The 25,258-nt window shown below is 35.8% G+C and overlaps 1 protein-coding gene and 1 pseudogene across 1 annotated transcript; one reads left to right on the plus strand and one right to left on the minus strand.

Moving 5' to 3' along the window:
• The first annotated feature begins 272 nt into the window (after positions 1 to 272).
• LOC143391160 (NXPE family member 1-like) lies at positions 273 to 24,015 on the plus strand. The gene is made up of 5 exons (XM_076843750.2): positions 273 to 371; positions 15,737 to 16,467; positions 18,861 to 18,922; positions 22,913 to 23,125; positions 23,480 to 24,015. The coding sequence occupies exons 1-5, from the start codon at positions 273 to 275 to the stop codon at positions 24,013 to 24,015; spliced, it is 1,641 nt and encodes a 546-aa protein (XP_076699865.2).
• On the minus strand, positions 7,846 to 10,320 carry LOC143392089 (serine/threonine-protein phosphatase 4 regulatory subunit 3B-like; annotated as a pseudogene).
• Positions 24,016 to 25,258: the final 1,243 nt, after the last annotated feature.

Raw genomic sequence — 25,258 nt, forward strand, 5'->3', positions numbered from 1 at the left:
AATGAGAGACTATAAAATGGACATCTGCCTCCCATTTCAGGGTCTTAGAAGGAGGAAGCAAAAAAATTAAGTAAAACTTGAATAAGGAACAACCAACAGTTGGGCAAAGGGGTTGGTACTGTGGGTTGGTTGGTAAGAGAGAGAAAAAGTGGTTCAGCAAAGAGGAATAAAGTCTCAGGGGCTAATTGCAGGTGAAAAATAAAATAATGTGTACAGAGGGATTCACTTTTGGTATGATTCTGTCTTGTGTTGTCTTTCCTAGGACTCTCATCATGTCCTCCAATGCAGTGCTTCAGAAAATGCTGCTGGTGTTGATATCTCTTTTAGTCATCGCCTGGATAACGTCTATAATTTCTCAAAACTCCACAAAAGTATGAACAATTTTCTCTTTGGTTTGAAACCTCCACCTGTGACCTCAATCAACTCAGAACCTGTAAATCGGTCCTTCCCCTTCCCTCCCACTCCAACTCTGCGCTCTTCTCTCCTTCTTTACCCCATTTCAGAGGGACATTGTCACCATTTTCTTATTTCTCATTCATCCTCAATCCAATCTAATCAGATTCTACCTTCTACATGCCATCAATGTCCCTTGAGAAGGTCACAACCTTCCATGTCACTAAGTGAGTACTTGTACCAGTTGAGTGCATAAGTTTCTTGAATATATAGTTCCAGTTTGCTGGTTTTTTAATTTTGTCTATGATTTACTTTTTGTGCAAAAATTATATTTTGGTAATACAGTTTCCCTTGTTGTTTCTGGTAAATTTATTAAGAAGATTTTCCACTGCAAGCTTATATAGGGAGTCTACCCATGCTTTCTTATATTTTTGTTTTGTATAATTTTATTGTTTGTTTTTATACATCTGATTCACTTGATATTTGCTGTGAAACTGTATGTGATGTTTACCTAGTTTTGCTTTTCCTTATGGCTATCAAGTTATTCTATTCCTCTTAGTAAAATTCCATCTACATCCCACTGATTTTGAGTGCAGCCTTTATATCATACTAAATTTCTATGATAAGATCTATTTTCATTCTCTATTCTCTTCCACTGCCTTTTTATCCATATCCCAATTCTACTCTACATACTTAAGAGAAATTTTAGAAGAAAACTTTAATATCTAATAGGGCTAACACGCCACCCTTGATATCTTTTTCCCCATATTTTTCTGGCTATTCTTTCTTATTTATCCTTTCAAGTAAATATTCTAATTGACCTGCCTGGTCCAGAAAATATTCAGGGTATTTCTATTTCATTGAATATATAAATTAACTTTACAAGAAACAATAGCTTTAGTCTAACAAAGTAGTTCCCCTTCCAGTTGTTCAATTTGGTTTCTTGAGTTTTCCTCATGTAAATATTGGACACATGTAAAAATGTATAACTGAACATCTTGCTGTCATTTGGCAACCATATACCAGATCGTCTGTTCCATTTGACCCTCTCTCTGGTTTTGTCTGCACATGTGAAAGCTACAATTTTTATACATTAAATGTATTACTTGCCTTTTTGCTCAGTTCTTCTATTGTCTGTAGCCATTCTTCCATTTCTACTTTGGGGTTTTCCATAAAAATATTCCATGCATCTGAAAAGAAAGACTATTTTACCTGGTCCTTTCCAATTCCAACAACTTATTTGCTTTCCCTTGTCCAGTCACATTAGCAAATACCTCCAGTCCAATATTAAACTGTAATAGAACATGGGAAGTTTATTTGTCTCGTGTCTGATTTGGTGGCAAAGCCTCTACTGTTACACTTTAAGTAAATTATTAGTTTTTGCACTAGAGAATAGCTTATGGGTGGAATATGTAAATTTCTTTTTGTTGAGTGTTTTATAACAAATTTGTGCTAAGTGATTTACTCCCGTTACTATTATAAAGCAATTAATAAATTAATACTACTTTTCACCTCACTCTCTACTGTCCAACCATTTTTATGGTAGTATTGCATCTATATTCTCAGAGTACACAACCATTGTGTATGTATTTTATTCCTTGTAAGCATCGATTAGAATTATTCCTGTAAGCTAATAGATATTTAGTTCTTACCACAAATATTTATATTAAACTTTCCAGTCATTCTCATTGTTTAAAGTTCAGTCTGATTTTTTTTTGCATTTTCCATGAGATTAATTTTATTTAAAGAAAGATGCATGTTGTAACACCTAGAGCAACTATTTAAAAAATTAAGATATACAACTAGTAAGTCAAAGAGGTAAAATGAAGCATTAACCAACAATTCAAAAACAGGGAAGGAATGGAGGAGCAGAGAAGCAAAATGGGAATGGGATAAACAGGGACAAGTGACAATTACAACAGAATTAGACCCAAACTCATTGACATTTGTATTTAAAGAGTTTAAAACACTCCAATTAAAAGGTCTAAATTTTAAGAATGGACACAAAATAAGACCCAGTTACAGATTCTTAGCAAGAAAATTGTTTATATATATAAAGACAAGATAGGTTCATAATAAGAGGAATTAAAATATATATCATAAAAACCTGAAGGGTGGAAAATATGGTGTGGCTATACTAGTCACCAGAATGTACTTTTAATTTTTTACCCATATATTTATACTATTTACTGTTATTCTTTTCTTCCTCAATTTCCATGTTTTCATCTGGGATATTTTGCCTTCCCCCAGAAGAATTCTCTTTAGCATATGTTTTTAGTGCAGTTCTTACTAGAGACAGGTTTTTCTGTGTTTATATGAAAACATCCTTCTTTTCTTTTCTTTTTTAATTTGTTCTAAGGGCAAAGGGGAGAATAGAGGGGGCATGGGGATGGGAAATATAGTGGAATGAGACAGACATCATTACCCTAGGTGCATGTATGATTGCACAAATGGTGTGACCTTACTTCATATACAACCAGAGAGGGGAAAAATTGTGCCCCGTTTGTGTACAGTGAGTCAAAAAGCATTTTGCTGTCATGTATAGTTGATTAAAGTTCAGTCTTATTTAAAAGGTTCTTTAGAAGGATTCAGAATAAATAATCTATTACTACCATGTTCAAAAAAATTAGTGATTTTTATCAGAGGTCATTTGTTTTCTTTTAAAATTCCTGCCTCATATTCCTTTCTTTGCATTCCTTAAATATTTTACTTCAGTGAATTTTAGCTAAAAATATTAATGTTAATATGTAAAAAATAGATTTAAGAAAAAACACAGATAATAATAAAATGTTATGTTACACAAGGAAAAATTTACCAAAAAAAAAAATCACCATACATTAGGATGAACCTAGCTAAATACCCACATTCAAAAATGAAAACATTGGAGTTACATGCTAAATTTGATATGTCACAGCCATAGTAAATAATTTATTATGCCTATTTCAGAAACTTATAAATCAAACACTCTAAAATTAGTAAATATCTATAACATCAGAACAAAATAAAGAAACATAAACTTGATCTAGCAAAAAACATTAGAAAGGAAGTAGTATAAATAGTAAACTAAAAGATATTTTTAATTTAGATATTGCTTTGTTCTGTTGTAAAATTCATTTCTTTTAAAATGGTTCTTCCATCTTGCTGATATTTCTTATCTTTCCCTTCATTACCTCATTTAGCATGGTTATAATACCTGTTCCAACCCCCTTGTCTGATCATTCTAACATCTTTTTTCAGTGTTTGTTTCCATCAATCGTCTCATCTTTGAGAAATATTATGTTTCCAGTTTCCTTCTATGCTGAGTAATTTTTAATTGTATACTAGAATTGTAACTGTTATGTTGTAGGGACTCTGGATCCTGTTTTACTCCTCAGGATTGTACTGGCATTTTTTAAGTGGCCAATGATTAACTTGATTCGACTTCAACTGCAAACTATCTCATCTGTGATTAAAAGTAATTAAAATCTTCACTGAATTAATGAGTTATTTATATGATCCAAGTTGACATTAGAGTTTTTTATGGTATACCATGAAAAGATGAAGAAAATTTTTGTGGAATCTTGGTTTAAATTTCACTGGAATTTGGACATTTAGCAGATGTCCAATAGTCTTTGGCTGTGGATCTCTCCTGAGTTGCAGGGGCACAGGAGCCAATTCCTTAGTTGCTATGAAACTCCCACCAGCAGCTTCTGGTTTGTCAGCTCAGGATACTTACAGTATTATAAGTTGTCTGTGTCTATTGTGTGCAGTAGTTCAGAATGCAGGCTCTAAAGAGCCCCTGTGTTTGCTGTGGGGATCACCTTGTACCTGGTCCCCTTTCCTGGATCTTTTCACAGTAGTGAAGAACCTGATAGTTCACTCTGAGTGCGGGAACTCTGGTTGTGGATTTTCCACAGGTGATCTGTGGTGTAGAATTATTCTGGCTGACACCACTCTCTGAGGTGTTCTAGTGAAGGGTCTCTAGTGGTTCCCCTGGTCTCCAGTTTCCACTACCACAGGCTATGAATGGTGGGTGTTAATTCTTATATCCTCTGGATTCCAGAGCGGTCTATGGTGATATCTCCTTTTCACCTCTAATTTTATTGATTTGGGTCTTTTCTGCCATTCTTTTCCCTACTTAGGCTAAAGGTTTATCAACCTTATTTATCTCTTCAAAGAGGGTATTGATCCTGGGTATTTTTTTTAATTTTCAATTTCATTAATTTCAGCTTTCATCTTAATTATTTTCTGTCTTCTACTGAGTTTGGAGTTAGTTCTTCTAAGGCCTTGAGGTGGTGGTGCTTAAGCTTATTTATTTTATTTTTCAATGTAAGCACTACGGTAAAAATTTTCATCTTAGAAATGCTTTTGTACTGTCTCAGACATTTTGATATGTTTTATCTCTTGTCTCATTCATTTCTAAAAATTTCTTGACTTCTTCTCTTGTCTCTTCTTTGATCCATTCTTCATTTAAAAGCATATAACCAGGCTATCCCACTTCTCACTATATTAAAGATCTAAAGTCAGCATACTATAAGAAGGAAGCCACATTAGTATTTTAGTACCATTCACAATAGTCAGACTATGGAACCAACTCAGGTGCCCTTCTATGGATGAATGGTTAAAGCAAATGTGGTATATATACACAATAGAGTAATATTCAACCATAAAAAAGAATGAAATTATGTTATGCTAGTAAATGAATAAACTGGAGACTATAATACTAAGTGAAACAACTCAGACCCAGAAAGTCAAAGGTGGAATGTTTCCTCTGATATGCAGAAGCTACTCTAAAAGTGGGCAGGGGTGCATAAGAGAGAGACAGAAAATAAACCATGGGGAGGATTCTGTCAAAATAAAAGGTCAGGGGAACAGAAGTAGGGGATTGGGAGAGTGGGTAAAGAAATGGGATAAGTAAAAATCAGAGGAATGAAACTAAACTAACTTTCCAATGTACATATATGAATATACAACAGTATCATTATGTACAGTATCATTATGTACATAACTCATCATTATGTATATCCACAAGACACTAATATTAACAAGGAGGAGGAGTGGGGAGGGAGGGGTGGGGAGGGCAAGGGTAAGTACTTGTTACTAATTTGGAGCAAATTATATCCCATGCATTAATGTCAAAATGAATCCTTTTATGTAAAAATTATGTACCAATGAAAAAATCAGGAAAAAAAGAGTATTGTTTAATATCCATGTGCTTATATTGTTTGTTACTTTTCTTCCTTTTTATTTCTATCTAGTTTCATTCCATTATGATTTGATAGGATGCAGAGGGGGGTAATATCAATTTTTTTTTATATTTGCTAAGATTTACTTTGTGACCTAGAATACAGTCTATTTTGGAAATAGTTCTATGAATTTCTGAAAAGTTAAATTTAGCTGTTTTGGGGTAAAATATTCTGTAGATGTCTTTTAGACCCACTTGATTTATAGTATCATTTAGGTTGGAAACATCTTTAATGATTTTATGTTGTGATGACCTATTGGTGATAATGATGTGTTAAAATCACCTAATATTATTGTGTTGGTATCTGAGATTTAATGTCATGGAGTATTTTTTATGAAATTAGGTGTGTTGACATTTGGGGCATAAATATTTACTATCATTATATCTTCTTATTAGATTGTTCCCTTTAAGACGATGTAACAAACTTCCTTGTCTTCTCTTATCAGTTTTTGCTGAAATATCCTTTAAGAACATCTACTCCTGCTTCTTTTTAGGGTCTGTCGCATGGAATATTTTTTCCATCCTTTTGCCTTCAGCCTGTGGGTGTCTTTGCCTATAAGACGAATCTCTTATAAGCAGCATACAGTTGGATCTTGTGTTTTGATCCATTCTTTTAACCTGTGTCTTTCTTTCTTTTTTTTTTTTAAACAGGGTTACATTTTAATTCCTGAATTTTACAGTTCAGCATTAATATCACCACATGTATACAAATGATGTAAAACAAGTATAGTGGTCTTTTAAATACAAAATAAACATCTGTTTTATGGAAAAACTATACTTCATATCTACACAGACAGCCCATCTTTTCCAAACAATAGCCAAAATTAAAATTAACTACAAAACCTCCAAAACAGAGGAAACTGCTTCAGTTTAGGCTATTCAAGGAAAAAATAGACCCATTAACACATTACAAAGGTGATCTAAAGACTGTAGCTGGAATTACTATTTTTAGATTATTTTTTCCCAATGCATTAAATTCTAGTTTGGGGACATTTTTCTCATCTCAGCATGATCTCAGAACATAGATGAGCAAACTAACATTAAAATACTTACAGTTAACTGTTATTCTAAAAATAAAACATTGTAATTGTTTGCCTCAATTTGTTATTTTAAATTCCTTTACATACATTGAATGTGCTTTTAGTCTTTTAAAAAAGCAGTGTTTGTATTACATACACCTTTGTCTGCTTGTGGAAAAGTCTCCTGTACTGCATGTGACTTGACATTTAACTCCTTGGATCAAAATGGCTTCTAGATATTAAATACTATAATTCAGCACTGTTTTTTTTAAATTAGTCTTATAAATTATGCTTTAATACTTGCCTGCAGTTCTGAAGATAAACACTTTTTACTAACAAAGCAAAAAGGGACTTAAGAATTTATCTTCTACAAAGGATTATACTGGTAGGTCGATGAAAAACATTCTGTTCTGTCCATTCCCAAGATTCTGAAGAGGATCATTATGGAATACTAACAAATTGTTTTCTTGGCTGCTATCATCTCAAAAGTGCTGATTTTAAAATTATATTAACAAAACTATCCATTTTGAATGCAGCTTATTTTTGACAAAATACATACTGAAAATTCTTGGTGTAGAAAATATAATGGGTGCTGTAATACAGGGTGTATTTCCCTCCAACTACTCAAAAGGTTGAATTTCTGTGAAGTCTTCAAAGAAATTGTCCCAAAATCTTGACTACTTCTTCTTCTTTTTTTTATAGTTCTATTTGTTTTCCATAACTTTTTTAAGAGGCAACTGATTAAAACAACAAAATGGCCAGGACCATTATACAAGTAATGTTATTGGGTTTGCAATTGAAGCGTTGTAATGTTTTTCTAGACTGGATACCCCCCAGAGCAACCCTGCATTATTTTATCAACCTTTTCCTTCCCTCAAACCTGAGACTTTCCTTGCTGAGAAACTATAATCCAGATTCTGATAACTAGCCTTTTTTTTTTTTTTTTTTTTTACTTAAAAAAGGCAAACCCCTTAATTACTAGCAAGCAATCAAGTTCCTGGGAATCCTGGGTTTTTTTGTTTTTATTTTTTGTTTTTTGTTTTAAACAGAGTTAAACTCTCCTAGATGATATACTGAGGATCTTCTGCTACTCCTTGTATATTTATAAGTTCAAATGAGAAAGCTTTCTAATTCAGACTTTTCCAATCATTGAATAGTTGCAGCATTTCAGTAAGAAGACCACACCTTGGGAGTCCCCCAGTAAATATTTTATGAGCCAAGACGAGGTCTTTTCCTGGGGAATGATTTTTCTTCTTCATCTTCCTCTTCATCATCTGGATAATCCACTAATCCAACCAAACTTCCCTAGGTGGCTGTTACTGACGTAGTCAAGTTTGTAGTTTTGGAAGAAGACCCATTAGAACTTGCTGGTCTTGTCTGAGCCACTACAGATTTACTGTTTGTACTGTTTGTTCCATTAGCAGCACTGGCAGAGTGGGAGAAAGTAAATTTGAAGCCACCAGAAGATGCGCTTTTGGGGCAGTTTCCCTTATCTTCACTTTCTTTTGCTTTTTTGACTCCATAAATTTTTCATAACTATCTGGAAAATCATCTTCTGGCTTAGTTTTTCAACTGGTGCCACGAACTGCTTTTCCTTTGTCCTCCTCATCTTCATTAAGTCACATATCTTCATCTTCTTCCAAGGCTTTCGAATCTCTGCAAAATCTGTTACTACACAATATAGATGGTACACTGTTCAGTTTCTGATTTTGTCTGTCTTTGTCTTGTTCATATTTAGTCTTCAAGCCTTTGAATGTCTGAACATATTCAATCGACTCAAGTGCTTTATAAAAGTTTAACTATATGTGATATCTTCTACTCTTATAAATTCAAACAACTCAATAACAGCTGAATTCAACAGATTGTACCGAGTTCCATTATCTAGAAGAGCCTTTATAACTGGCTCAAAAAGATTTCTCTTGGTGATGTACAATTGTAACATTCATCTTTAAGGCCAATTATCCATCTTGTAAAGCGAAGAGCACACAAGGCCAGGAAAGTGTGCTTTAAATTCATCAAGACGAAGACTCTTCTTAGCAAGTTCTTGTTCATAATGTAGTTTTTAATATGGTTTGTGTGATGTTCCACACAAAATGTAAGTAACTCTAAAATTAAGGCAAGTAGCTGTGCTGTTTGTTAATTATCAGGGCAAATTGTGTTGTCTTTGTTAGATCCAACTATTCTATCTTTTTCACATTTGTCTTCTGAAGGATTAGTTAAAAGTGGTGCCGCCAGCTTGTTCTCTGGATCAATTAGAGTACAAAGAAGTCCCATTAACTGAACTGCACCTCTTAACTCAGGATCAGTATCACAGATCATCTGTTCAATTACTACATTGAATATCATCATCACTCTGCTGGCTTCTTGCATTACAAATTCTCAGACCATAGATGGACTAAACTCTACTAGATAAGAAAATATTTCTGCAGCAGCTGATCTGACATGCAAATCATCCATGCCCATTACAATTTCAAGAGCAGGAAGAATTCCCAATTTTGCCAAAGTTTTGAAAAATGCAGCCCTGTTTTGAGGTTGTAATGTTTGAGAAAATGCACAAAATTCCTTGAAAAAATTAACCAATTCTCACCTTTTATCATCATCTGTAGCCTCATCTGTTAATTGTGCAAAAACTTCAGACAAAAACTTCTCACCTTCCTGCAACATGCTGACTATCTCAACTTTGTTGAAGAAAATAAAAGATATGAAAGTAGAAAGAAAATTCTCTTCAAAAACAGATGGTGTATGCAAAATGGTGTCCTGAATATACTGTACCCTGTAAATCTGATGTATTTTTTGCCTTCGTTCAGAGTCTGTAATTGGTATAACTTCTTTAAACGTTGCAGTTTTGGTCAAGAATTCTCTATGTCTTTTTGGCTGAGCCAAAGCAGGATCATATTCAAGGCATGCCACAACATCCATGACACACTCATCAGAAAACATCACGTCAAAAAGAGTTGCCTTATTTAGGAATAAGATTCCTCTAATAATTTCATATTAATGATATAAACCTTCAGTGTTTTCTAGGTTCTCACAAGCTTGAAATAGCTGCAGTAGTTTTTTAATACAGTCTTCATTTTCCGAGGCCAGAACCAGCTTTTCCCTACAGATAGGTGAGAAGAGAACTGAGGTAACCAAGTCAGCACTCTTCAAGTTTGTTGAGTTCACACGTGGGCAGGTCAATCAGATGACTGGTTTCAGGCATTTCTTCAAATCGTTCTTCTTCTGATTCATCAATGAGGTCCTGTGTGACTTCTACTGATGGGTCCTTACCTTGAACTTGACAAATTTCTTCCCAGATCTCATCACAACCAGCTTTTTCCTGAAAACTTAGAGCCAGATCATAGTTCTCAGCTTCTGACCAAACAATTAACTTATCCTGTTGTTTCTGATATACAGCGTTCGGATTTATCTTTGATTCTAAGAGTAGTGATCCAGTGGACTCTGCACGAACCAGCAGCGACATCCCTTTGAGCTCCTCCACTTAAGTGGAGGAGACGTGGCGGGTGCCTCGGTTGTCCTTTTGCTGGTCTTCCTTCAGGGTATAAATCTTCACTCTGTGAATCCAACATGGTGGCTGCTGTCCCCACTGCTCCGCCCACCGCCTCCTAGCTCACCTCTTCTGAGATCCTCACTCTTCAGAGACAGTAGTGGCAGTGGTGGTGGCTGTACCTCTGAAGAGGCCATGGCTCTAGAGGTTCAGCCACGAAAAGGGTTGACAAGAGCCACTGAGACCCCTCCACTCGGAGTCCTGTTATCTCTTACTTCAGCCCCGCACACCTACACACACACACACACACACACACACACACACCGTCCCATTGCCCCCCAGAGCTCGCTGCTCTCCCACCGCTGGGGTAACTACTACAGATCTGCCATCTCATAACCCGATTCCTTCTGCCTTTCTCTTCTAACCTGGGTCTTTCATTGGTGAATCAAGACCATTAACATTCAGTGTTAGTATGAATGTATCTGTGGCTTCCTGCCAATTTGACTTTTTGTTATATTTGATATTGTCTTCATTCTTGTATAGATTACTGCGAGGGCTCTCTCTCCTCCAGCGAGGAGGTCCATGGAACAGGGTAGAGGAAAGCATGGCTGGGGAGTCGCTAATCAAGTCTGATTTTATTTACCATGTGTATATACTCAGGTAGTAGCTAAGCAGATTACAGGCAGCCACCAGTACAATGTCTGCTAACTGCCCTTGCAGCAACCAGTTGGAGTGGGTCCTGGAGCAAACACAGGGACTTGCAACACATGGCCTAACGGCCCAGGGCTGTGCCTAAGGGGTAAGCCACCTGCACAAAGGGAGTGGCCTGCCACTCAGACGCCCTTAATGTATGCCATGTATGCAGTACTTCATGCACTTGTCCCCACAGATTACTCTTTTATTGATCTGCCCCTATTTGGAGCTTTGGGATTTGTTTTTTAGTTCCTCTGTGTGAAATTTATCTTTGAGTATTATTTAGAGTGCTGGCTTGGTGGTCATGAATTTCTTTTCTCTATTTTTGTCTTGGGAGGTTTTTTATTTCCCACTCAAAATTGAAACTGAGCTTTGCTGAGTATAATAAACTTGGAAGGCAGTGGTTTTCTTTTGGAGCTTGGAATATCTCATTCTAGCTCCTCCTTGTTATTAGTGTCTGGATTGAGAAGTCAGAAGTGAGCCTTATTGGTTTGCCTTAAAATGTGACCTGATGTCTCTCTCTTGAAGTTTTTATTCTTCTTTCCTTATTTTATGTTATGCATTTTTATTATATCTTAGAGAATATCTCTTCTGGTTAGGTCTTATAGGTTCCCTCTTTGGCTCTGGTGTGTGGATGTCTATCTCATTTCTGATATGGAAATACTTTTCTGTAACTATATCATTGAAATGTTCTTTAGCTTGTATCTCCACAGTCTCTTCTATCCAAATGATTGTCAGATTGGGTTTCTTAATGTTGTTCCAGAGTTCCTATATATTCCATTCATGCTCTAATATTTTTCTCTTTATTGTATTCCATGTATTCAAATTCATGTATCCTGCCTTCATGGCCTAAAGTTCTGACTTCAAGGGCTGAAGTTCTATTTTCTATGCAATCTAATCTGTAGGTGATGCTTTAAAGTGAATTTTTAATATGATTCATTGTGTCTTTCATTGCCAGGAGTTCTGACTAGTTTCTTTTCAATATTTCTATTTCTTTGAGTAGTCTTTCATCTCCTTGAACTTGCTCTCCTAATTCATTCCTTAGACTTTCTTCAAATTCATCTAACATTTTACTAATCAGTTTTTTATAATCTTCTCTGGAATGTCATCTACTTCTGTATCTGTGGGACCTATGTTCCAGATTTTGAGGGGAGACTTGTTTGCCTGTTTCCTCATCTTTTCAGAGGTCCTAGACTTACACTTCATTGAAGATGGATTCCACTTTCTGTTTTATACACAGCTTCTTACATGTGTAGGGTTTTCTCAAATTCTAGGATTTATCTCTGTTTTCGAAATATGTTTAGATGTCAAGGGAGGATATGAAATTCCCCTCTGGTCACTCCTCCTTGAAGCATGGTTTTTGTGTTGGTGATTTTCTTTTCCTACTTCTATGAATTGTAGCTATATTTAGGCTCAAGTGGGGTTAGATCGTGTGGGGTGAGACTCTCTATTGTTTGGCTAGTTTATAATAATCACTCAGCAACAGGACCTCTACTGTGGAATCTTGAAGTGTCATGATCACTTTCCAGCTCCTGTTAGAGCAAGGGAGAGTAGGAGTAGCCCTAATATAGTAACTGATGTATAAAGTGATAAGTATGGAGTTTACTTTGACCTCTCTAACATTATTGTAACCTCACTGAGAAGTTATCTTCTACCTTTGTGAGTCTGATGCTGATGGACAGTGCAATTCCCATCAAATAAGTTTGAAAACAATGAAAAATCACAAGAGTTGTCTTAATCCATTAAGGTTTAATGGATTATAACAAGTATATGTATAAACTATACAGAACAATTTTTATACAGAACAATTTTTCTCCTGAGCCCATCTTTATAATCCTGAATCAGTTCATAAGCAATCATGACAAATTCACAAATACACATACATACATACACACACACACACACACACACACACACACCTCTAAACTATCTATTTGATATATATATATATATATATATATATATATATACACACACATACATACTCATGGAGAGATAATTTGAAGACCATGTGCATGAGTGAAAACTTTTACTCCCTTTACTACATTTATCAATTTTAGTATAAAGTGTTTCTCATTATACAAGTTAAAAATATTTGTACTCTCAAAAATTCCTCAGCCTGTGACTTTAGGAGGTGTGCTAATGGAAAAATATTTTAATCATGATTATATTGTTATTAGCATTTTATATGCTGTATAGTTATTTTCTTTTTTAAAAAGAAGAGAGAGAGAGAATTTTTTAATATTTATTTTTTAGTTTTCGGCAGACACAACATCTTTGTTTGTACGTGGTGCTGAGGATCGAACCCTGGCCGCACGCATGCCAGGCAAGCGCGCTACCACTTGAGCCCTGTCTAGTTATTTTCTATCCTACTTCTCTATCTCATAGTGTGTGTACTAAGGTTTTATTTTATGCTTTCATAAAATACAAATACACATGAAAGTATGCTTTTTTTACATTTTATATATTTGTGTCTCTATTTCTTGCTTGGCTTAGCCAAAGGTTTCTCAATTTGCTAAATTTTCTCAAAGATTGAACTTAGGTTCCCTTCATCGATATTTTAGTTACATCTCATTTCTTGGTTTCCAGTCTCTTTTGGTTTACTATGTCACTGTGTTACCAACCACCAGGGTTTTACTGATTGAGGGTGGGCCACAGAGGAGTCAGGCAAGGATTTTTTGTACTGCTTAGATTTGAAATCTACATGTTCTTACATGTGAGGCAGTTGACAATCACTGATCTATAACCATTCTCAACCTTATCTGAACACAGGATGTCTGTGAAATGTTTGAAAAACACATCCTCCAGGATTGCAATTTAGTGACAACGGTTCAGTTGACCTGCACTGCAGCCTGAGAATCCATGTTTTGAAAGAAAAAAAAAAGTGTGACATTTGCTTCAGATTATCAACAAGATTCAGAAACCACTAAATTTGAGCACCTCTAGGTGATTCCTAAATGAAAAGTTAAATATGTTTAGGAGGTTTGGGAAAAGAAGAAGGTAGCCACCAATGCAGGAAGAGGAGATAGTATTAGTAAAAAGCAAGGAGTACAAGAAAGGAAGGTCATCTCCTAAAACAAAAAAGCAGTTCATCTTGTTAAAACAGAGAACACAGGAGGAAGTGGAAGAACCAGGCTGCAAAAGACAGGCCGGAGCATAAAGCCATGCTAAGATTGGACTTGGTATTCCAAGAATCATGAGAATACATTAAAAGGGATTAAGACGGAGGCAAATGTGAGTGGAGTTTTGCTTTAGAACAATTGACGTAGCTACAACTTTAAAAAAGCAGAGATAGAAGGACTGTCCTCATAAAGCCCGAAGAAATCTTCACCCTCGAGGAAACTATAGTCAGGGAGATAAATTATCCTGGAGATAAATTAATCATGATAAACTGTGGTGGGAAAGATTGATATACATGGGTAAAAATATATTAAGATAGAACTATTGGAGAGACAGTAGAATGAATCGGACATTACTTCTGTGTGTTCATATATGAATACACCACCAGTGTAACTCCACATCATATACAACCACAAGAATAGGAAGTTATATTCCATGTATGTATGATATGTCAAAATATATTCCACTGTCATGTATAACTAAAAGGAGTGAGTGAGTGAATGAATGAATGAATGAATGAATGAATGGATTGAATAGAACTCACAGAAATGAGCTATTAAAGGTACGGTATATGTGAAAAGAAGAACCAGCATTAATTTTTTTATTTGCTCCAATTAGTTATACATGACAGAATGCATTTTGACACATCATACATAAATGGAGTATGACACTCTTTCTTCTGGTTGTACATGATGTAGAATTACATCAGTCGTGTTATCATATATGCACATAGCGAAATGTCTGATTCATTCTACTATCCTTCCTCCACCCATCCTCCTCCTCTCCATTTACCTCCCTCTATTTAATCCAAAGTACTTATACTCTTCCTTACCTGCTCCACTTATTGTGAATTAGGACCTGCATATCAGACAGAACATTTGGCCTTGGGTCTTTGGGATTGGTTTATTTGGCTTAATACAATTATTCTCCAGCTCCATCCATTTACTGGCAAATGTCATGATTTTATTCCTTTTTAAGGCTAAGTAATATTCCATTGGGTATATGTAATGAATTTTCTTTATCTATTCATCTGTTGAAGGGCACCTAGGTTGGTTCCATAGTTTAGCTACTGTGAATTTAATTGCTATAAATATTGATGTGGCTTCATCACTGTCGTGTGCTGATTTTTAAGTGCTTTGGATATAAACTGAGGAGTGGGAAAACTGGGGTAAATGGTAATCCATTCCATGTTTTCTATGAATTTCCACACTGCTTTCCAAAGTGGTTGCACCAATTTGCAGTCCTACCAACAATATATGAGTATATCTTTTTCACCACATCCACGAAAATATTTATTGTTGCTTGTATTTTTAATAATTTTCATTGTGACTGGAGTGAGATGGAATCTCAATGTAGTTTTAATTTGCATTTCCGTAATTTCTAGAGATACTGAACATTTTTTTCATATATTTGCTAATCGACTGTTCTTCTATGAAGTGTCTGTTCAGATCCTTAGCCCATTTATAATTGTGTACTTTGTTTTTGGTGTTATTTTTTGAGTTCTTCATATATCTTGGAGATTAATGCTCTGAGGTGTATGTGGTAAAGATTTTCTCCCAGCAAGAATTTTTACTCGTATGTATTGTTTTAGCTACATATCTAAGACTGAATATGTTTATTTATAATTACTCAGGCATTCTTTAAAATATTTAGGTAAAAATGTAAATGGTTTAATTTTATGAAAAATTATCAGAACATTTAAATAATATGGATGATAATAGGTGAACTCAAATTTGTTAAAAGTAAACATTACTGGGAACAGATTCATTGAATAATATGTTATATTTGTTGTCATTTCAGCTTTGGTCTGCTATAAATGTGCCCATCAGTTTATATCACTGCAACATCTCCAAGGAAACATGTCCTGAAATACCAATGAGCCTGGTAAAATCACCAACAGAAACTGAACTCAGAATAAAGGAAATCCTACAGAAAATACACCAGCTGATCCCACCCAGACCCTTCACCCATGTGAACACTACTACCAGTGCCACCCAGAGCACAGTCACCATCCTTAACCCTAGGGACACATACTGCAGGGGGGACCAGCTGGATATTCTGCTAGAGGCCAGGGACCACCTGGGACACAGGAAGGAATATGGAGGGGACTTTTTGAGGGCCAGGATGTCCTCCCCAGCCCTGAAGGCAGGAGCCTCAGGAAAGGTGACAGACTTCAACAATGGCACCTACCTTGTCAGCTTCACTCTGTTCTGGGAGGGCCAGGTCTCCCTGTCTCTCCTGCTCATCCACCCCAGTGAAGGGGTGTCGGCTCTCTGGAGGGCAAGGAACCAAGGCTATGATAAAATTATTTTCAAAGGTAAATTTGTTAATGGCACCTCTCAAGTCATTACTGAATGTGGCCTGACCCTAAACTCTAGCTCTGAACTGTGCACCTACCTGTATGGGAGAGACCAGGAAGCCTTCTACTGCAAGAAGCCTCAACACATGCCCTGTGAGGCCCTGACCCATGTGTGCACAATGAACCGAAGAATTTCTTACCTTTCAGTCAAGGAAAAAAGCCTTTTCCATAAGTAAGTACACTTTTCAATACAATGAGAGGTTCCCCCGGGCAGAGCTACATCACCCATTTCAATACTGACTTATCCTCTCAGAGACCTCCTCTGTTGGAGGTTCTAATCAGATATTTGGTATCTTCAGAGGGCTCAAAGTTCACAAGTGCACATAATACCTTTCATTTTCCTTAACTTGTTCAATAAAAGGGAGCAGCATAATATGGAACTCCATAACATATATGCCTTCTTGTAAGAACCAGGATTATTATATTCAGAAATATATTTTAATAAATTTAATGAATAAATTTCCACCTTCAGTAGAAAACCTTTCTGCAGAATAGATAGATGTTCCATTGAAAAAGATTCCTTCATGAATATATGATAACATCATGCTCCTTCACCTCCCATATCATATTCCACAGATTCTGCCATTTAAGTGTCTTTTCCATTCATCCATTTCTCCTTATGTCCAGTGCAGCTATTCAAGTTGAGACCACCATCATTATCTCAGCTACTTGACTATAATGGCTTCTAGCTTGGTCTCCCTCACATCATCAATCATACCCTCCTTGCACCCACTCAACACTGCACCCTGAGCAATCTTTCTAAAAAGCCGACTCTTATAAGTCATCTCCAGTTGATCTCACGATCAGAGACGCCTCAGTATACATTGCTTAGGAGAGAGGAGTCCTTCTACCTCTCTATGTTGTGACCTATCCGTTCCTGGAAGCCCTGGTTGAATATCCCCCTCTAACCTGTTGCACAACTCTCCCCTTTCAATCTTGGCTGTAGTCACACCATGCCTTTCTCCCCCTCTCACAAACAGATGCTCACTTCCTCATCTCCTTGTTCTCCACTGAGATGAAAAATACTTCCTTCCTTAGAATGAACCATCAGAGTTTCTTCATGCACCACTTTGAGGATTTCTTTGCAAAATGAAACTGTTATCACAAATCTCAGAACTGTGAGCCAACTCTGAGACACATATCACTCACAGAGTTCCTTGTTCATTTGCTAACTTTCTGTAAGACTCTGTCTACTTCTTTTCACTTTCCATTATGCCAAAATATATCCCCTTACCTGTATGACATTGAAATACTAGAGTAGAGCAATCTCTTTCTTAACAGTTTTCAAAGTCAAGGTTTCAAAAAATGTGCTTAGAAAATGTAAGAGTAAGCAACAAACATGGAAAAAATAATACATTTCAGAATCCCAGTCAGTTATTTGAGTTTGGGCTACTGATCATTTGTCCATGACTCACTTCTGCAAAAGTAAAAATATAGTTGAATGTCTCTTCCTTCCATTTTCTCAATGGTGCAACTCATCAAATGTCTTCCTCTCCACTAACTATTCTTATGCCTAAATCTCAGTTAAGATGAAGACACCTTTCCCTTTATGGGATTGGACCTGAAAGACATTCATAACAGAGAATAGCATACCTCTTAAATCTGTCAATCTGACACCTGAGCCCCCATTATCCTCTTAAACCTTCTTAACCTTCTTACCTGCCTCCATTTACACACACACACACACACACTTGAAACAAAATGAATCCAAGAGAAGGTAGAGGTAATAAGGGGTATCAAAGCAGCAAGAGTTAGGTAGTCTTTCAATAACTGGAGAAAAGACATGCTGTATACACCCATTCGTGTTTCAGACTGAACACTGCTTTTTTGCCATTCTGACATTTGTCAGCCATTCTGACAGACATTAAGGACTCACCAGTGGATACAGACAAATGCATAAATCTTAAAATATTCAGAAATAAAGTATGTAGAAAAGATTGAAGACGAACATAACAGGAAACATGGCTAAGGAGGGAAGCAGGGGATCTGTGACAAGAGGTCTATGTGCAATGATAAGGATTCCAGGAGATAATCAAGGGCTTTAAACAATAATGCAGTTACATTTGCAATTGGAAAGGGTGTTTTGGCAGTTGTGCTGAAGAACTTAAGGGGGATAAAACTGACAGAAGCTGGCCAATTAGAAGCTCATAGAAAAATAGTATATTAACTAGAATATGTAAAGGAGAAACAGATAGAAACCTCACAGACTTGAATATAATATTTGCATGCAGCAGATGAGTAGAGTTGTCCTGGACTTCAGATACTCTTAGTAGGGTTGAAAGGCTTCTATGGGCTGGGAATGTGGCTCCTTGGAAGGGGGATTGCCCAGTTTACATGAGGCCCTGGGTTAAATCCCCAGCATAAAAAAAGAAAGTCTTCCAAAATCCTAATTCATTTGCAATACTCAATATGTCTAAACTTTAAAACAAAAATAATAGTTTTCAGTTATAGAAAATTAAAAATTATCCTCCACTTATAGGCAGGTGATTCATATTGTTTATGGCAAGTGGACATAAAACAGGCTAATTTATTGGGTTTTTGTTTTGTTTTGTTTTGTTTTTTAAGATCCAAAGTGGGAGTTGAAATGATGAAAGACCTTAAACATATTGATGTCTCCCATTGTAACAGTAAGTCTATTCTGTGGTGGGTGCTGTCTGGTATGTCTCTTATGCAGGGGAAAATTAATCAGTATTAACTCTATTAATTATAGTTTTCTGGAGCAATATCCCTAGCAGGTCTGGGTGATCTCAATCATACCAGACTTTATAGGGAGAAATCAATTTAAGAAAATTATTTCAAATTCTGTTTATAACAGATTTAATCTTGGTTTATCCTAAAGAAGAAAATAAAATATCCTACTTTCATCTCCCAGGGTCTGAGGTGCTATGCAAATGTCTTTGATGGATTCCCGTGGCTTCACAGTAGGAATATTGTGCTTTTGATTTCCTAATCTATGCTAGCATAACCTCCAATCTTTACTTGATGCATTTAACAATTTTATATGGACTTTCCAACTTTTTAAATGTTTTAATGAAAAATACAAATCAATGATACATATGAAAGAAAAATATTTATACTACCTTAGCTTTAAAATAACTGTATAATACCTGAGTTTACCAATAACACTGGTAACCTTGGTTATTCAAGTTTTCTTGTAATATTTATTCTTTTATTTAGCAAATGTTTATTGAGGGTCTAACAGATATGAGGAATTATGGATATTGTATAAATTAAATGCTCAGTAAGCTTGTGATCTAAAAAACATTTAATCTACCAATTGCATGATGACAGCAAAATGCCAAAGGACTTAAATTTAAGTTAACATTTGACTGAGCCCTGAAGGGATATCAGAGAAATATGTAGTCAGAGAAACCACATAAATGTCATGGGTAGAGTTGCCAGATTTAAGTAAAAATAATGCAGGGAATCAGCTAAATTTAAGTAATTTCTAATTGCCTATGCACACATACATTGAGATAAAGGAAAACTATTGCATGGCATACACTCTAACAGTATTCCTTACCAGAAACAGTTCTAATTTAGCATTCTTCCTGACATTTTTTAAATCTGAAAAATCTTTTAATCTGATAACTCTATTGATGAGCCAAATTATCGTGGACCTTATTCAACAGTCCAGTAGGATAAGCATATAATGGAATGTAGCAAAGGATGGAGCTAGAAAAAGAGAAATATATTAAATCATGGAGGTTCTCAAGTGCTCTGCTGAGCATTTTAGTGTTTATTTAAAAGGCTAAAGAAATCCACAGAGACCAACTATGGAGGGCAGTGATATGATCCTTCTTGTGTTTTAAAAAGCAAATTTACATCTGAAAAAAACAATTATTACCTATAGAAAAGTAATTTAAAATGTTATTAAGGAATTTAAATAAAATTTATACGTAGAAGAAAACATACTCTCTCTGGATGGGATGACTTCATATTGGAAAGATGTCAGTTTCCTCTGCATTAGTTTCTTATTGTTGCTATAACAAAGTGTCTTTCAATAAGAACAACATATTATCTTAGCGTTATTCTTCCAAAGCCCGACATCATTCTCACTGAGCTACAGTCAAGATAGAGTAGACCTGTGTTCCATTTTTAAAATTCTAGGAAAGAATCTGTTGTACCTTTTCATCTTCTAAAGGCTGCCCTCATTCCTTGTAGCCAATTCTCTACCTCCAGAGCCATACCACCATCTTTCTGGTTCGCCTTCTGCCTCCCTCTTCCATTATGGAAGACTAATGATGTTAGACTGGAATCCCTCCCCCAGATAATCCAGGATAATTTTCTCTTTTGGGTGCCATTGTCACCCTACCACAATCTCTAAGCCAATGAAAAAGATGATGCAATTCTAAATTATTAACCACATGTTTAAACTATCAAGCCTATTCTATAACTCAATTAAAATGTAATAGTAATCATAAGAAAATGAATACACTGATGCATAAATATTATATAAGGTATGCTTTTCAATAATATGCTTAAATACCATCTTCTCACATCTGCCAGTAACTACTGGAATGGGGAATATTTAGTAACTGCTGATTTCAAGTTTCTAGAGTTATAGTATTCAACCATCTAGGCTACAATGCTAGCAAGCCTCCTAGAAGACCGATCATGTCACACTGACATTCCAACCAAATCACAGGATTATAAAAACTCCTGTAAACAAGCTGAATAGCCAAGATTTAAGTGGTTATCCAGGTACATTTTCCAATTGAGTCAACAGCACCACTTTGCCATTAAGTCCACAGGTTACAAATGCTTATTGTCCCTGGTTTCTCTGGGGGATTGACTTCAGAATCCAACTTCGACAAATCTACAGTCCACAGATGCTCAAATTCATTATTATTTATTCTTTTATTTTTTAAGTGGACAGAAATTTATTTTCCACAGTTCTTGAGGTTGGGAAGTGAAAGATTTCGAGTCTTTTATATAAAATGGCATGGTATTTGCATATAACCTACCCATATACTCCCATATACTTTACATTATCTCTAGATAATTTACAATACTTCATAAAATGTAAATGCTATGGAAATAGTTATTATGTTGTATTGTTTAGGGAAGAATGACCAAAAAAGTCTTTACATATTCAATACAGAAAAAAATATATTTTCTGAGTATTTTCCATCCATGGTTGGTTGAATGTATAGATACATGACCCATAAATAAAGAGGGCCAACTGTACTGTACATGTACATGTAATGAAGTACAATTCTGTGGACACAGGCAACCAGAGACTTCAAGGCCTGTGAGGGACTAAATAAGGAAGGAAAAGAATAGGCTACTGGTAATCCCCTGATATTCATTCCCTATCACTCATTAGTAAAAGAAACCATTATTTTAGCTAGACCTGTGGTAACTTTCCATGTGGCTACTTACAGACATGACTCACATTTTCAAGGAGTATGGATAGAAGTGATCTGGTAAACTTCTAGAGAGTGCCTTTAAAAGCACAATGTTACCACCTCTTCCATTTGTCTCCTTGCTACTAGCTGAACTGCAGACAAAATCTGAGAAAGAGCAAGCCATGTTAGACAGATAAATTGAAGCCATTAGTTAGCAATGGGTAGAACAACGAGACAAAAGAGACTAGTGTTCCTCACATCATATAACATCACATTAACCTTGACCCAGTCACTCTGGAACTGTTTATGAGGAACAAATACATTTCCAATTTTAAGACATTATTTTGGTCATTCTTTTTTTTTTTTTTTTTTTTGGCCATTCTTACAGCATTCAATCTTATTTCCTATCTAATCTAGTAAGTGGTATTGGTACAGAAATGCTAATGTAACAAAACCTACAATATAACTACTGGATGTATAGGTCCATGGTAGAGTGCTTACTTGGCATACATGAGGCTCTGGAAAAGAAAGAAAGGAAAGAAGGAAGGAGGGAGGGAGGGAGAAAAAATGAAACCTAAAATATGAGACACTGGCTGGGCAGTGGGGAAACAGCATAGAGAATGGCAAGAAAACATGTCAGACACCTGATGACCTTTGTTATGCCATAGCAAAGAGTTGTTGCTCTGCCACATGGGATACCTGGGAGGGCAGACCATGGTAGATCCTGTGGTTACAATGTAACAGGCTACAATATTGGTTTGTGTTGGATGCTGCAATGTTACTTTTAGTAAAGTATATTGAAAAAAACATTAAGTCAAACTAGGTGTTTTAAATTGCTTGAAGTTTTTATAATGTGCACATATTTTAAGCTACAGAAAAATTAAGATTATTCATTCATTCATGGAACAAAGGTAATTGGTTGGATAACAAGGACACCAACTGGCAGTTCAGTAACATCATTCAATTAGAGAACAGGCTTAAGTTACTACAGAATCGAGGGATAGTAAAGACAGAAACCACATCAAGACTTAGCTCATGACCACAGGTGGGTGAAAATGAATAGGGAGAAGTCAGAATAATTCAAAATCTCAAAATGAGTAGTCATGCCTAAAACAAAGCTGGTGATCAAAAAATACCTCTAGTAAGACACATAAGACAAGAGAATATGGAGAGGGAAAGAGATCAGGAAAGGGAAGGACCAAGAGAGGAGGCTGGGTGTATGACACATGCCTCTAACACCACTCACCACAGGATCTCTGTTACTAGAACAAGAAAAGAGCTCAGAGAAATGCCAAATTGGAATGAAGATTCCAGTCCCTGGTGGATACACATTACAAGAAAAGTGGATAACAACATTTTGTGACCAGATTCAACTAGATAAAAATAACATCAATGGCTGCTTGAAAGGAAAACTCATTTACCTCCTGGGAGACTCAACGTTGCGTCAGTGGATCTCCTACTTACCCAGAGTCTCAAAAAGTATGTAATTATTTTATATTCTTTTGGAAGTTCAGGTTTTCTATCTTTTCTCTCACTTGGGCTATTTGGTTTTTGACTTCATGAGGCATTCTGTATTTCAGACATTTAATTTGGAGTATATTTTTTCATACTCTCATAAGACAGGTTGTTTCCCTTTTAAATTCCAATAAAAACTTTACAATTTGATTGAATTTTCACATATGTGAACTAGTAGTCTTCTGCCAAGGAGGGAATAAACAAAATATTTTGCTCCCAACACAAATATTCTAGATAGGTACTATACATGATAGAATGTTCTTTTAAAAATATATTAATCATTTCCTTCAAGTTAAAGATCTGTTTATTTTTTATCAGCCCTGAAACTTTTTGATCTTCATGGAACTGGACTTTTTAAGAAATATTTGCTTCTGGATGCTGAAAGACATACTCAGATACAATGGAAAAAACATATCTATCCGTTTATCACTTCTCAGCTCCACTCTGTGAGAGATGCAGGTTATATTCCTCAGGAAATTGACCAGATTTCAGGTGACAAAAACACAGCCATTGTCATTACACTTGGCCAACACTTTAGACCTTTCCCTATTGACCTTTTCATTCGCAGGGCCATTAGTATTCGAAAAGCTATTGAACGACTATTCCTAAGAAGCCCAGACACTAAAGTGATCATTAAAACAGAAAATATCAGGGAGATGCACTTAGAAACAGAGAGGTTTGGAGACTTCCATGGTTACATTCAGTATCTTACCCTGAATGACATTTTCAAAGATCTCAATGTGGGTGTCATTGATGCTTGGGACATGACCATTGCATACGCCTCCAATAATCTCCACCCACCTGATGTTGTGATTGGAAGTCAGATTAACATGTTCTTAAGCTACATTTGCTAAAGCATAAATATACAAATTCACTAGGAACCAACTTCCACAAATAATGCCATGTGTATTGTAAACTAAGTTTTATTCATTTTAGGGACTAAGAAACTCAAATTTTAAAAAATCATTTGGGCAAGAAAGATACTTAAGGACAATGACAAGGGAGATGGGATGCTAAGCCAAGAAAATCAGACATAAATAATGATTATGACAGGCCTTGAGATTTTCTGCATGTAATAATAAATATTTTTACACTTTAGGCAAGTTTGGGTCATGATTTTTGTTAATCCTGGCTGAACTAACAAAAAGGATTTTTAAAAAGTAAACATATGCTTGTCATACATTCTAAAATAGTCACCTAAATTTTTCTATATAGATTGTAAATATTTTGGAATCTGCAGGCTATCCTGCCTCTGTCACAACTGCTCTACTACACACTACAATGCAAAAGCAGCCACAGACAACATGTAAATAAATGAGTGTGTTATGTTTCAATAAAACTTTATTAGTGAACAGTGAATATTGGATTTTATGTAATTTATACACATTAAGAAATATTATTTTTCTTTTGGTTTTTCCCCAATTTAAAAAAAAACAGAAAAATCATTCTTAGATCACAGGCTCCAAAAAAATGTAATGGATATATTTGGCCTCTACACCATACTTTGTTGAATTTAAAACAAAAACTTTGGAAGAACTGAACAAAAATTCCTCAGATATTGAGGGAAAACTAATAACCAGAAAGAGAAAATAATTCCCAAAACTGAAGAAAATTAATCTACCAGAAATCACCAGCAACATCACTTCCTGAGTGAAACACAAGAAACATTTCTTACTAAGGCAGATACAGACATGAGTGTCTCTCACTGGCTCTATCTACCCATCAATTGTAGTACATGTCATAAAGGAACAGAGTAACTACTCCTAGTTATTTGACAAATTCCTTAGGATAAAACAAAGAGCATAAATAGAAGAATTTAAAAGGTGGCCTGATCTTGAGATACTCCAGCCACCTCCATAGCCGATCCCCTCACGTGTTAGTCTCTACTTTGGGTCAAGGGAAAGGGCCTGGAGGCAGCAGCCTGCCTCAGCACTACACGCCACAGCTCTGCATATCTAAACAAGTTGCCCAACACCACTGCATGGCCTACCCTCTCAGCCCCATCTCTGAAAGTGGTCGCCTCCATCTTGGGAGACCTCTACCACCATCTTGGTTTACCTCTACTGCCACCGCACCATCTTTATATGGGGCAGCTTC

The sequence above is a fragment of the Callospermophilus lateralis genome, chromosome 2 (genome assembly GCF_048772815.1).
Source record: "Callospermophilus lateralis isolate mCalLat2 chromosome 2, mCalLat2.hap1, whole genome shotgun sequence".
NCBI classification, from domain to species: Eukaryota; Metazoa; Chordata; class Mammalia; order Rodentia; family Sciuridae; genus Callospermophilus; species Callospermophilus lateralis.

Excerpts from the sequence above, each read along its gene's own strand:
- LOC143391160 (XM_076843750.2), top strand. The coding sequence starts at position 273 with ATGTCCTCCAATGCAGTGCTTCAGAAAATGCTGCTGGTGTTGATATCT. Across the intron at positions 372-15,736 it reads TTTCTCAAAACTCCACAAAA|CTTTGGTCTGCTATAAATGT; the intron begins GTATGAACAATT and ends TTGTCATTTCAG. Across the intron at positions 16,468-18,860 it reads GAAAAAAGCCTTTTCCATAA|ATCCAAAGTGGGAGTTGAAA; the intron begins GTAAGTACACTT and ends TTGTTTTTTAAG.